This window comes from Brachyhypopomus gauderio, unplaced genomic scaffold (genome assembly GCF_052324685.1).
Source record: "Brachyhypopomus gauderio isolate BG-103 unplaced genomic scaffold, BGAUD_0.2 sc77, whole genome shotgun sequence".
Taxonomy (NCBI): domain Eukaryota; kingdom Metazoa; phylum Chordata; class Actinopteri; order Gymnotiformes; family Hypopomidae; genus Brachyhypopomus; species Brachyhypopomus gauderio.
In genome coordinates this window covers 1,087,501-1,102,500 of record NW_027506898.1, presented here as the reverse complement: position 1 = coordinate 1,102,500, position 15,000 = coordinate 1,087,501, and the positions used below count along the sequence as shown (strand labels likewise).

Below are 15,000 nucleotides of genomic sequence, written 5' to 3'. Positions count from 1 at the left end.
TAGCCCAGTCGGCGACTGTGAGTCAACAGCAGCGTCTAGCTTCATACAACTTTACTACAAGACTGTGTTTAAGTTATTGTGACAGCACTGGAGAAATAGTGCGATTGACTATATCTATGTTCACTGCAACGGAGAGATGAAATAATTCTGGCAATTTGGGACTATGGAGTGGTTAAACGGTAAAAAAAAATAATAATAACGAAAATGTGGAGTACATGTACGTTGTTTTTATTTTCTTCGTGGTGTTGCTGGTTCTCGCGAGTGTTTCATTTTCGCGTTCTCGTGTTTTTGGACGGCAGCCAGATGAGTCGGCGATTCCCCAGTCGTTTAATTCGTGAGCCCACGTCGCCGATCAGTCATGTAGTGTGAACGCCACAACAACTGAAAGACTTGCGATTACAGCACAACCAGTCGTGTAGTGCGAACGGCACAAAAACCTGATGACTGAAAAGTCGTGTAGTGTGAACCTGGCTTTAGCTAGACAAGGGGGCCCTACAGTGGGAGGGGCCCAAGGCAATTGCCTAGCAACGCCTCTATGCAAAGACCGCCTCTGTTTACACCCCCCCCCCGCAACCCTGTATCTGAGCTGTATAAAAAATGCCGAAACAGAGTTTCCTGAAGTGGAACAATGGGAAAAAATCGCGATTTTAAATCGCAATCGCAATTTATAGATAAAAAATTGCAATTAGATTATTTTCCAAAATCGTTCAGCCCTACCTGGCAGTTGATTGATGAGTTGGGTCAGGTGGGTTTAAGCAGGTCATTCACCAAATCCCACTGGGGCCTGGCCATTTCAGACCAGATGTATTTCTTGCATTGGCGGTTCTGTACGGGGAGGGAGGCGTGGAATTTGGGGGGGGGGGGGGGGTCCCCTGTGATAACAAGCTTGGCCCTTCCTCACTCTTGCACATGGCCCCTTAACATGGCCACTGGGACCAGCATCCCCCCCTCCCCCCATTTCAAATGGTCTAGACCTATTAAAAATGGTCCTGCAAGATATACGAGGTCAGCAAATAGAATCATGCTGGTCACATCCGCCACTTAAATGCAGAGAATCAGCCTTTTCCTTCTACGCTCACCTTAGAGCTCAAGAGAGATGCAGCTGTGGAGTTCCAGAGTTCTTTAGACATAAAATAGACGTCCATCCGCAGATGAGTTGAGGTTAGGGGGTGTGTTGGTGTGAGGTCTGTTTATTTGCTAAAAGGATTTTTGGGAATACTTGAATATCTCTTATGAATAGAAATGGCCTCCTCTCGTGAAAGTTCCACCTCTCATGTGAAGCAGACGTGCATTTGGAAAAGAAATGAGGGGACGGAAAGAAAGAGCAGGGAGACCCGTGGGTAGAAAAATCTGCTCTATGCTTAGTGTGCTGATCAGAAGAACAATTGTGCATTCATCATAACAAGACAGTGTGTGTTTGCGCGGGTGTGTGTCTGTCTTTTTCCTTCTCATGCTTCTAGTTAATGTTGTGTGTGTGTTATGTATTTCAATTAAATATCTTCAGAAGTATAATAAAACCATCCATAAAATTAGTTTTTGTTTTCACAACTTTACCTGCGTTCCTGTAGTAGCATAAGGATGTATGTGTGTTTGTATTTGCATTGTCTATCTGCTGGAAGAGGACTATTTATGGCACTGCATAGATAAAGCTTTTAACCTTTGACCCTGCTGCCCTTAACCATTTGGCATACCAACACACTAATTTAAATGTACAAAGCTGTTTTATGTACTCAGGTCTCTGACCCACCTTTAGCCTGTGTGTGTGTGTGTGTGTGTGTGTGTGTGTGTGTGTGTGCGGGTGGGTGTGTGTTTTGTGTGTGTGTGCTTGTGTGCTTGCATGTGGATACATAGTTAATCACATTTTAAATATATATAGATTGGGTCATATATAGATTAGGTGCCCCCCCGAGGCATTCCTAGTCACTCTCTGAATCACCACGTATTGTGCCCACTAACCAGTCTGGCCAGGTCAGGTAAGGCCTGTGAGACGGAGATGAAGCCGGCCAACGAGGCCTTCCAAATTTCTGCTCACCCCGCAGCACAGGAAACCTTCTGGGAACGGCTGATAATTCTCTGGTTCAATATCCATGAACTGGCAGATCACCAGGAAAAAGGAACCAGGCCATGCATCCTGCCCAGGGACAGGTGGGGGTCCTCAGGTGTGGATGCCTGAGCCGAGGTTTATGGGTAGGGATCCTTGAGCATGTGGCTAGTGCTCACCTTTGCAATGACTTGGCATTTTTTAGCATTGCCAGTATCCGTGTTTAGGTGTTTTTCCTACCGCTAGGCAAAATGGACTACACACTGGCTAAATGAACTACATATTGGAATTTTGCTACTATTGTGAGGACATCTGGTCCTTACTAGTATAGAAATGTACACACACACACACACACACACACACTTCCATCCTCTGTGGTAGGTGAAGGACATTAGACAATGGCTGAGCTCATGTTGCCTGATATAGAACTCAGCTGCTTCACAGTCGAGGTGGAAATATGTCTGTGTGTCTTCCCACTGTTACACTTAAATATGTCTGTGTGTCTTCCCACTGTTACACTTAAATATGTCTGTGTGTCTTCCCACTGTTACACTTAAATATGTCTGTGTGTCTTCCCACTGTTACACTTAAATATGTCTGTGTGTCTTCCCACTGTTACACTTAAATATGTCTGTGTGTCTTCCCAATGTTACACTTAAATATGTCTGTGTGTCTTCCCACTGTTACACTTAAATATGTCTGTGTGTCTTCCCACTGTTACACTTAAATATGTCTATATGTCTTCCAACTGTGACACTTAAATACATCTGTGTCTTCTCACTGTTACACTTAAATATCTCTGTCTTCTCACAGTTACACTTAAATATGTGTGCGTTTCCTCCTAATGTTATACTTAAATATGTCTGTGTCTTCTCAATGTTAGACTTAAAGCTCCATCCAAATAACCCTTAGCAAAAATAAGTTTATTCAAGTGTACTATGAGTATACTTAATTTTTACTAAAACTGAGGAAGTATACTTGAAGCTGACTTTTTATAAACTATATATAAGAATTAGGGGTGGGAATCGTTTACTATCTCACGATTCGATTCGATTCCCATTTTGGGGGCCACGATTCGATTCAAAATCGATTTTCGATTCAAAAAAACGATTTGATTTATAAAAATGTCTGCTTCAGTCTATAAAATCTGCATCTACTACAGTCTACTTTGCAAGACAGAATGGCAAATACAGAAAATTAAGTGTCTTTCACATTTAATTAACAAAAATAAAGTGCTTTGGTAAAATAAAATGGTTTTTGTTGTTACCAAAATTCTTGAGCTTCATTTTGCGAGCTGTCAGGGCTGGCGCGGATGCAGTTCCCCCAGCCGTCGCTAGGGGCACCAGACTCAGTCCCAGACTAAACCGGTGTAACCGTACGTTCTCTGCCAGTCTCTGCTTTCTCTGTAATTGCTGATCGCTTATCGTCTCGCCACCTCTCTCTGTTATGCTTTCTCTTTACTTATTCGAGTATCTATCTCCTGCGATGCTTCGTGACCCATCTCAAATTTTCCCAATCCTGTATTTCTTCCTATCCGTTTTGCCTTTATTTTTGGGAAGGGTTTTATTTTGCTGCGGCGTTTTTTGCCAGTTACTTCTGCTGGTGTCCTTGGTTTCGTTTTCGCGTTTCATTTATCCGCGCTGTTTTTTAGTTACTGTTGTTTTGTTTCTTCCTCCCGTCTCACTACGGTTGAGTGTTATTTTCCACGCGTTGTATTTTCCGGGTTGTTTTTTGTTTCTATTTACTCCGTGCCCTCACGGTTTTGGTTTCTATTCTCTCGCGTCGAGTCTTCCGTGTTGTTTTGTTTGTTCGTTCTGAGTCGCTGTGCGCGTTTCCCTCTCGCTAATACATGTGACGAGTGTCAAACGTCTTGATCTTGCGAACCGGCACTTGGGTCCACCCTTCTCTATATTATTTCTCACCCTTCTCTATATTAACGCTCCCGTGCTCACCGCGTTACACAAGCCTTGCACACGAGCTACATTGTGTCCAGTTCGGTCTTCCCCGGCATTCGGTAAAAACCTAAATGAACCCATATTTTTGCCTTAAATGAAGACCGGAGAGGTTGAATATCTCTTTCCTCCATCTGTTTTGAAACTTTTCCACGCATGAGTGTGTCCCAGAATCTGCTGCGTAAAGTCTCCCGTAATTTTGTAATTACGTAACGTGAGACTTCACCACGACTTAGAATCGATTTTGGGACATTTAAAATCGATTCTGCATCGTAGTAAATGAGAATCGATTTTTGATATATGAATCGATTTTTTGGCACACCTCTATTAAGAATAGTATAGTGAAGTATACTTGGCTTATACTGAAAAGTATAAACAGAAGTCTAAGACTAAGTACATTAATACCAAGACTTACACTTGTATTTTAATACTAAAACCTATACTTATACTTTAGTATTCTTTTTACATCTTTCTGCCACAAAGTACTAATAATTACTATATCTTGCTCCAAGTGCATGATAAGGTCAAGTCATTGACTCATGCTTAACATTTAATTTATATATTAATAGTATAATGCTGTAGTTTAAAATATTATGTTTACATTTTTACAAGCATATGCACAAGTTTTGCTTTACCTGTCACGCTACAGCCCCTGACCCCTCCCCTTTGGACGCGTGTTTATGTTGTCTACGTCTAGTTGTCTGCGTCTGTGGATCTCTGTGGGTGTAGTTGTGTCTGAGTGTTAATTGGTCTCGCCTGTGTGGTTTGTCTATTTAATGTGCGTTCGCACAGTGTCCCATGCTCATCTTTGTCAGAGTCGATCATGTTTACATGTATAAGTGTTTCACGTGCGCTGTCTGCGCTTTTCATGTGTTAAATAAAGTGCCGTTTGTACCGTAAGATAGGACTCTGTGCCTCGTCCTTATCTCGCACCCCAGCGTCACGTTACCACTTTTTACAAACAAGGACTTGATCTTGGAGAGACCATTATGCTTATATTTTTTACATGCAAATGTGCACTTTTTCCTTTCATATTCTCCAACAAGGAAGGACTTTATTTCATATGTATTTGATTTTTAAATTTTTGAAATTTGTGAAATGTTGTGATTTTGTGAATGCATCACACTCTTGTGTACATACATTTAAGAATGTTTTAAAGGAGTATATTTCAAGTACATAAATAGTAAGCTACAAGTAATATGCCAAGCAAACCTAAAGTAAACTAGTGAAATAACCAATGTTTATAATGGTATACTTAAAGTATACAATAAAAATAGACTCAAAGTATATAACTATAGTGCAATGGCAGAATATTTATAAGTGTACTTGATATACTTTAAGCATACGAGAGGGATATACCAAGTACATTGTTAGCATATAGATGAGTATACTAGTTTTATACTATAAAGTGTACTTTTGAAAACTTAAAATGAACTTGAAAGTATACTTTTATAAACTAGAAATGTTCCAATTTATTCTGAAAAAGTATTAAATTGGCATACTTTCTAGTACACTTAAAGCAGGGATGTCAAAGTCAAATACACCGAGGGCCAAAAAACCAAATTTGCTACAAGCAGAGGGCCGGACTGGTTCAATGTTTATTAAAACATATTGAAATGATTGCACATGGCCTATTGAACCAAGACCTAACACTGTGTATATTATTTAATGCTTAAATGAATAAAGCAATATTTTCTTATGGATCTGTCAGTAATTTCAAGTGAAAACATTTTTCAACAAGCAAACAGATAAAAACAAACTTCCTTCAAAGAAAACATGTCCTGTACATTAAATGAAGTAATAAAGGTTTGAAAAGTGCTGCAATTTAGGCTAAAGTACTTGAAAATGCTTGAAATTGTAACGACTTCGTTTCACAACAAATAGCTGTCTGAACAGTTCTCCTGTATTACGTTAACAAATACGAGCCTCTTGTAATTCCAGGACGAAACATGAGAGAACGTGAAGACGTTAATATTGGGCGTTTTGAAAATAAACAACCATTTAAAAATGTGAATAAAAAAACGAATTATTTCGAATCATTTCGAATATATGTATAAATATTTAACTTAATTAAGTTTAACTGGTGCGCGCAAATTTGAGAGGTGCACGACCTTGCGAATCGACAGCGTGCGACGCCCTCGCGCACGGGCGGAGCCACTGCGATTACGTCATTTTCGCCGCACAGACCCTCACCGCTTGTGTGCGCTGCAGTGACTTCGCGGGCTACCGTTGCATTGTGGGGAATGTAGTGTTTGTGCGTGCAAAATACCATCGGGCGGCTGTGGCCTGCGGGCCGGTTCTAATAGTAATTAAATATCATCCAGGGGGCCATAGATAATCAATTTGCGGGTCGGATCTGGCCCGCGGGCCTTGACTTTGACATATGTGACTTAAAGTATATGGTCTGTAGTATACTTGCTGTACTTATACTTATACTGAAGTATACTTAATAAAATGAACTTTAAGTATACTACTTTTTGCTAAGGGAAGTTTAGCACATACACATACACACACACAACCACTCAATCTTTTATGCATACTAAGATTCTCATCACTACCGCACACAACTTTAAAACTTAAAGGAGCTTTGTAATGCAGTAAAGATACCTTAACGGGAATTGAGATGTTAAAATATCAAGATTAAGATTTTACTCTAAATACTTTATGATATTGAGATTTAAATACATGTGTCAACCTCATATACACATGTAGCGTGAAATCTTTGTACAGCACATGTGAGTCACCATGTTAAGACTGTCAGGTCCATTGAACTGTTCCATGATATATAGGGTGCAATTTATGGCAAAGGGATTCAGATCATCTATACTGAAGACAACAATAAATAATTTCACGTTCCATTCCAATTTAACAACTAAAAATATGAAGAAGGGCTAAAGTGTCCGTGGTCCTGTGTGTACGTGGTGGACTGGTGTGCACTGCGTGAATAACAGACGCTGTAGTACAGAGAAACCGTGTCACACAGCACCTTTTAAGATACACAGTGGTTCAGTCCAATCCTAAAGATACAAGTGGTTGTAGACGTCAGCCATACAGCCGGGTACATGCATTTGTGACTGGGTGCAGTTAGGATCACTCAGCTTCTGTGTGGTAGAGCTGATGGCGTGCTGTCTGGTTGTAGTGAAATGCTGTCTCCCCTCTGATTGGCAGGCGGTGACAGGCAGGAGCTTCGGAGACAAGGACTTCAGGAACGGCCTGGAGAACGGTATCCTGCTGTGCGAGTGAGTGATCCCTACACACACGCCTCACTGCGACACACACACGCACGTCAGCACGAGACACACACGCATGTACATCACCGCGACACACAAACACGTGTAACCACAACACTCACTCGCCTCACAGCGACACAGCCTCACCGCACACCACGACACATCCCTCAATGCAGCACACACACCTCTTACCACCACACACACACACACCTAAACACAACACTGCCTGTAGGCAGAGCCTGAGCAAGAGCGGGCGCATTAGACAGTGGAGCGGATGGCTGTTTAACTCGAGCGAACCGTGGCCACCTCGCTAAAGGGCTTGAATAAACAACCCATGAGGACTGGGTGAGCTCGGGCACCAGATGGGCTCGGGACATTTGCTGCTTCTGTGACGCTGAACAACCAACTCAGTCCCAAGGGGTGCGGAGCTGGAACAGAGTTTGTTTCTGAGGAAAAACACACTTGGCTGAAGTCCTAGAGAGTTTGTGACATGTTTGACATGAAAAGGTGCGGTGAGACTAAATTAATGTGAGAATGTAAAATTTTGTATTTTTGTATTCAAACTCTACACACAATCAGATGAACAGCGTTTCCTATATGACAACTAACTACACACTGATGTGACGTGGAAAACACTACTACTGTGTTTTTTGGGTGTTTAGTGTGTAGTCTGCAGTAAAGGTACATACTACTCACATATACTTCTATATTCACAAGTTGTTTCTGCATATTCAGTACATTTACACAATAAAGTAAAGTATATTTACAAGAGGAATATTTACAGTTTTTGCACTGTATACAGCATTGTAGCACTGTATATACTATAACACACAGATAACAAAAGCCAAGAAAATGCTTTTTTGTCCAACAAACAAAATTAGGGACCATTCTGTCTCTTGTTTGGGTCTGGGTACAAGATCTCGTTGACATCACAGCCGATGACCTCTCTGGCCATAGTGATGGGACTGATCTGGTCCATCCCCGTAAAGATGGAGAATGAGTATGTTGTTCTCTGTGATCAGGAAGGTGATGATGTGGCCAGTGTTGTAGGGACCAAGAGTGGCATGATGATGAACACCACCATTCTGGCAAATAGTTGCTCACATTGTGTTGTTGCCACCATGTTTCCCAGATACTTTTTTTTTTTATAAACAGGGGCAATACACATTAATCAACGTCATTACTTCATGATGTAAATGCGCCAGATTTAGCCAAATGGCTAATTTTCATCTGCTGTCCCTGGGCAGGTTGATGTTCTGAAGGAAACAGTCTTACACAATACACAGTAGTAATAATTAAAAAAGAAGTGAAAAAAGAATTTGTACAAAAATACAGCATAAAACAAAATCAACCATTATGCTTACACGTTTGTGTACTCAATAACCAGACTTTCAATCGTCTGTAAAACAGACCGACAGCTGTTAACCCTTTTATCTCAGGTGGGAGAGAATTCCAGTCATGTGAAGCACGAAAAGAAAAAACAGTGACGAAAAACACTTTTCCTTAATGGAATAGTACAGTCACCTCTTGTGCTAGACCTTGTCGACCTATTTGTGGCCCTATGCACACATTCGTCTAGCACTGGCGGCGTTAAGCCATTTAAGATTTTAAAGACCAGTAGGCTACTACATTTGTAAACTTAACCAGATTTTCCCAATTTAAAATACCATACTTAGTCAAGATGTTACAGTGATGGTGGCGATATGTTTTCTTATCTAAAACTTTTAGGGCTTGCTTGTACACCATCTCAATCGACTTAAGATTTCCCTTACATGTCTGTGCCCAGTTCGTTTGACAGTAGGTGATATGTGGTAAAATCATAGCATTCATATACAATTTGGCTGCCTCTGTAGTTAAGCTATTCTGAATAAATCTAAAGTTATTCAGATTAAACAACTTTTTTCACATGCTTTTTAAAAGACAATTGTGAATCTAAAGTAATACCAATAGCCTATATTTAAATTCCTGCACTACCTTAAGCTTCTCTTGCTGTACAATTACTTCTGGGTCCATTACAGAGTCTGCCTTTTTAGTAAAAAACATACAAATAGTTTTCTCAACATTGAGATGTAGACAGGATTTGTTCAACCAATCAGTGATATAAACCATAGCATCGGAAAGCATTTGTGCAGCCTGTTGTTTATCATTAGCATGCGCATAGATGAACACCACCATTCTGGCACATAGTTGCTCACATTGTGATGTTGCCACCATGTTTCCCAGAGACTCTGACAATGGCACGGTGTCCTATGATGTTCATTACAGTACTGTATGATGGAATGAAATAGACATAAAGTAGTCAATATTGTGTGACACAGGTCAGTGGAATAAAGTATCAGTGAGATGATAGCAGAGCATGCTAGCACATATTCATAGCACAGTTGTTTCACACAGCCAGAGTTGTCGGTAAAGATGTGCTGTTGAAGTTGTCATAAAAGTATGCAACTGCTCTGACCATGTAGTTGACGGTCTTGTTCTAGTACAGTGGTATACACAGTTCAGTTCTGTGAGTTTGGTAGCATGGTATAATGCAGGGGTTCTCAACCTTTTCTACCTTACGGCCCACCTGTTTACAACTAGAAAGTGTCAAGGCCCCCCAGGAAAAAATTTTTTACTTTTGTGTAAAACTGTTTTTAGCTTTTATTACTAAATGCTGACACTGAAAACTTGAGATTTGGGTTATCACAAAAACGAGCAGTAAAGATGCGTTGCTAACATCCGTTGACTCGTCTAGCTGCACAACATAACGTGGACTTTCTTTAATTCTGTATATCAGCCCCCATGTCAACAATCCATCTAATTATATTATCATTTGAAAGCGGTACCTTGGGTAGTTTTTTATTTGCCGCGGCTTCCCCAGCCATCTCGCGGCACATATCCACAGCAGCCGGCGGCACCAATTCCTCAGTGATCGTAAAAGCATTTTTACTCCGTGCAACATGTCTGGCTACGAGGTAGCTAGGTTTCAGGGCACATTTGGACAGCGACGTGAAGAAAACAATTGTTTTCTTTTGGAGCTGCAGTTCGTTAACATCACCTCCTTCCCCCTGCGCAAATCCATATTTGATGTAGTTTGGGTCGTACTTGCGGATTTTTTACTTTTTCTGAAGAACAGGTTCACTTTTCTTGTGTCGTTTCAAAAACTTCTCCATCTCGTTAGCTAGCTAGTTAACTCTGGAAAAAAGGGTGCAGTGGCCTTGAACCATGACGTTTAATTGTAATTACTTTGGGGCTTTTTTTCTTAGTGTAGTTTTATATTAATGATTATAATTTGAACATTATTAATCTAACTTTTTTATAATCGTTCTAAATTTAATTTTTAAGGTGTACTTTTATGATTTAAAGTCCTCACTACAGACTAGTAGCTCCCTCAGAGGATGACCCTGCGGACCCCTAGAAGGTGCTTCGCGGCCCCCTGGTGGTCCGCGGCCCACCGGTTGAGAAACCCTGGTATAATGTACAGGTCTACCTACCTATTCTCATTTCAAAATGTCTGGATGATGCTACAGTGTAGCGGCACAGATTAGGCTGGACCCTTTACCTCCAGAAAACCCAACCCAGGGTTGACCATATGGTCAGTGTGGTTTAGAATTGCTAAATGAGTGAGAGGCAGAAAATGTGCTTAAGGTTTAGTGCACCAGGTCAGTACCAGTTTTAAGGTCTTAGCAACTGCAAACAAAAATGTTATTGTCAAAAAAGTGAAATGCTCTTCATCTCTAGGTTGCTGAGTTCCATTAAACCAGGACTTGTGAAAAAGATCAACAGACTTCCAACTCCCATTGCAGGACTAGTGAGTACTCCATCCATCCATCCATCCATCCATCCATCCATCCAAATATATAGCAGTGTAGAGGGGTCCTGTAAGCACTGAGTCAATCTCTCTGCATTGTTGCAGGACAATCTCTCCATGTTCCTGAGGGGATGTGAGGAACTGGGGCTCAAAGGATCCCAGCTGTTCGACCCGGGGGACCTGCAGGACACGTCCGTACGGGCCAACCTAACGTATGCCACGTTATATGTCAGTCCATTTGTTGAGTGTGTCCCTGTCTGTGCTTGTGCATGCATGTTGGACAGTTTGACTATTTGACAGGTTTGCTTATGCCAACTGGACCTTTTCTCTTTCATCTTACTGTAGGGGTTCAGACTGTAGTCGGAAACTGAAAAATGTGAGTATAAAATATATTGATATGTAGATATATAAAGAAGGTGTCTTTGCACGTGTTGCTCTGTTTTGTTATATTTTTATCTGTGTGTGTGTGTGTGTGTGTGTGTGTGTTATGTTCAGGTGCTGATCACTATTTACTGGCTGGGCAAAACTGCTAATAGCTGTGCATCTTATAATGGGCCAACACTTGATCTGAAAGAGTTTGAAGGCCTTCTGTCCATGATGAGGAAGGTACATGACCTCACCAACATGGCTAACTGTGTGTAAAGTGTGTCACAATCAAAGACCTCATAAATATGGCAAACCAAATCCTAAATATTCCCTCAATGTGTTGTGTGTTGTACATGTTGTACGTGTTATGTGTGTTGTACGTGTTATGTGTGTTGTACGTTTTATGTGTGTTGTACGTGTTGTGTGTGTTGTGTGTGTGTGTGTTTAAGCAGGAATGTGTCGGTGAGGAGTCTGACTCTCCTAAGCGTAGTATTCGGGACAGTGGTTACATAGACACCTGGGAGTCGGAGCGTTCAGAATCGCTCTCGCCCCCCAGACACGGGCGAGAAGACTCGTTCGACAGCCTAGACTCGTTCGGATCACGATCGCAGCAGACACCATCCCCTGACACCGTCCTTCGCGGTAACAGTGATGGTAAGACCTTGCACTTTCTCCTCGTCTCTCCCCTTATGCAGACACACACACACACACACACACACACACACACACACACACACACACACACACACACACACACAGTTACATAAATCAGACTGTAGCCCTTCATTAGAAACACCTGCCTTGATTGGTTACTTAGGACTACATATCATATAGGAACATTTGGTTAGTAGTTACAGACTATCACCCATCTGTTGTTTTGCTGAACGACTGTCATGTTGTTTGTTCACCATTCGGATCACAGCAGATACATTCACAGTGACATGGTAGTACCACTTTAGTGTGTGGTAGTGATGTATTGGGTCACAATTTCTTTGATCTGTCTTTGACCATACACCCTGCAAGATGTTTCTAATAAATAAATGTTTTCATTCAAATGGATGACAAGAGAACTGTTGGACTAGTCAGCGAAATCTCAGGCTAGAGCAGCTGGTTGTAGAGAAGAGTGACACACACGCATGCGCACGCACACACACACACACACACACACACACACAACTATCATTATGGCGAAGCATGTATGCACACCCAGTGTAATATAAATATCATGAAAACACACTCACACTGGTGGTGAAGCATTCCCACACACACACACACACACACACACACACACACACACACCATGGAGGCGTGTGACTGCAGCTGTGAGCTTTGTAGATGCCTGCAGACAGAATATGAGGAGATCCATGTGAGAATGAGTTTCACACAGACCTGATGTTTGTGGAGAGACCATGTGGAGGCCCTTCACTTACAGCCTTTTGGCAGGACTCATGCTCATCATTCATAAATCATCACTGTACTAAAACAACAATTCTCAGACTTTTAAAATAATTCTTAGCCAGAACTCTGCCCCCTTGGATTAATTTCTCTCATTAATACTTGCATATCAAAGTGTGGGTACAATAGACTCCAGACCCGCCCTGGGCACTTTTTTTTTGTCAACACTGTTTTGTCCAGTGTGTGCGTGTGTGTGTGTGTGTGTGCGTGCGCATGTGCGTGTGTGTGTGTGAATGAGAGAGAAAGTGGTTGTGATAGGCCATGGGCCTATAAACACAGACCTGTCCTGTCCTTGACAGGGTCGAATCCTCATAAATACACAAGCCAGAAAGATGCTAAACCAATGTGTGTGTGTGTGTGTGTGTGTGTGTGTGTGCGTGTTTGTGTGTGTGTACATACACAATGGGAATGAACAGAGGCAGTGGTGTAAATTTTGGTGAGCCCCCTGCTGGATGTGTTTATATGAGACATCCCTGTGATGGTGAGCGGGTGTGTCCTGTCGTGTGCTGTTATCTCCCGTAAGACACAGTCATGGCTGCTCATGCCTCCCTTCCGTGTCTCTCTCTCAGACTCCGAGGGTGACGCCGGGCCCCGCAAGTTACCCGACGTGCGCAAGGACGACATGTCCGCCCGCCGCGTCTCCTACAAAGAGCCACGCGCCGCCCGCCCTTTCAATCAGTACCTCCCAAACAAGAGCAACCAGACCAACTACATCCCCGCCCCGCTGAGGAAGAGGAGGAGTGACCAGGATGAAGAGCGACGGAGCGTCAGCAACGCCACCTCCCCCGTCGGTGGGGAGCGGCCTCTCAGGTAACCTTTACACGTGATGGAAGTAGATACTTTTTTTCGTTCAGGGTAAGACAAGAAGTTCTGTCAGATGGCGGCTTCTTCACCGCCTGCTTGAGGCTTTGTAAGAACTCTGGTTTAAGACTGAGGTCCTGTTTCCTGGAACTGGTCAAAAACTGTCAGTTCACTTAAGTACACGTAAGCCTACTGGTAAAACTACTGGTCATACAAAATATATGGTGCGGTTGCGTTCTACACAAACCTTGTAGAAAATACCAGGCTGGTGTAATTGGCTTTCTTGCTGTGTGTGTGTATACGCAACCCTTCGCTGTAGAGAGGAGTGTGTGGGTGTGTTGAGAGAGGGTTCTGTTTGCCCCAGCTCCCAGAAAACAGGCATCAGGCCAGCTACTCTTGGGGCGGAGTCTGAGATGAATGAGGAGGAGCTTAAGAAGATAAGCAAGCTAGAGAAGGCGGGGATCAAAGTGTTGCCCGCCTCCGTGCGCTATAACAGGTTAGCAGCCATGCTACTTGTGCTTTGAGATGTAGCTAACAGGAGTGAACTAACGTCTACGTGTGTCCTGTTCAACCGACTAAAAGGTGTTTGATCGGAGGACGCTCCAGCATGACTAACAGGACGGTTGTGGTAACAGACGGCGTTGTGGTAGCCCGAGTGCGCAAGGCTTCTGATGTGTGACGTATGAAGCTAGTTTTCACATCGCTCCATGTGTTCGGTTGGGTGCTGTGTCCTGAAATAAGACGCGAGGCTACATCCTGGGGGTTGCATTTCAGCTGCATAGGAGCGCACTGCCTCCTGTGTTGGAGACCACACAGTTTATGCAGAGGTCACATGTGCATCTGTTTCACTCACATCACTATAGTTACAGTGATGCTGCGTGAGGTGACATTTGCTTTTAACATAGCTTGAATTGTGAATGAGTAGTCAAGCTTCGAATGTCTTGCCTTTGTTAAACTGTGTGAAACTGGGATATCTGTATATCAGGCCAGTGTTGACCAGCCCACGCTAATCATTATCACACAAAAATGCATGTGTGGTTGCAATGTACACAAACCACCTACGAAATATTACATCAGCAGGCTCGGTCTAACACACCTATGGTTTTCTTACTTTCTTGCTGTGTGTGTATATACACAACCCTTTGCTGTAGAGAGGAGTGTGTGGGTGTGTTGAGAGAGGGTTCTGTTTGCCCCAGCTCCCAGAAAACTAGTACGTGGGCAGCTACTATTGGGGTGGAGACTGAGATGAATGAGGAGGAACTTAAGAAGATGAGGAAACTAGAGAAGGCGGGGATCAAAGTCTTGCCCGCCTCCCTGCGCTATAACAGGTTAGCAGCCATGCTAACACGCGGCCTTGAGACGTAG

At 42.6% G+C, this 15,000-nt stretch overlaps 1 protein-coding gene across 13 annotated transcripts in view; it reads left to right on the top strand.

Moving 5' to 3' along the window:
- Window positions 1–15,000, top strand: part of limch1a (LIM and calponin homology domains 1a) — a 45,876-nt gene that overhangs the window by 9,961 nt on the left and 20,915 nt on the right. For 10 of the 13 annotated variants that reach the window (XM_076990646.1, XM_076990644.1, XM_076990651.1 and 7 more), the window contains exons 2-10: window positions 7,162–7,232; window positions 10,944–11,013; window positions 11,119–11,225; window positions 11,359–11,389; window positions 11,509–11,619; window positions 11,832–12,033; window positions 13,404–13,644; window positions 13,955–14,131; window positions 14,832–14,963. In XM_076990646.1, coding sequence (XP_076846761.1) covers window positions 7,162–7,232; window positions 10,944–11,013; window positions 11,119–11,225; window positions 11,359–11,389; window positions 11,509–11,619; window positions 11,832–12,033; window positions 13,404–13,644; window positions 13,955–14,131; window positions 14,832–14,963 — 1,142 coding nt within the window. The remainder of the gene's footprint in view (window positions 1–7,161; window positions 7,233–10,943; window positions 11,014–11,118; window positions 11,226–11,358; window positions 11,390–11,508; window positions 11,620–11,831; window positions 12,034–13,403; window positions 13,645–13,954; window positions 14,132–14,831; window positions 14,964–15,000) is intronic. The other 3 variants (XM_076990642.1, XM_076990648.1, XM_076990652.1) reach the window with 3 other exon arrangements.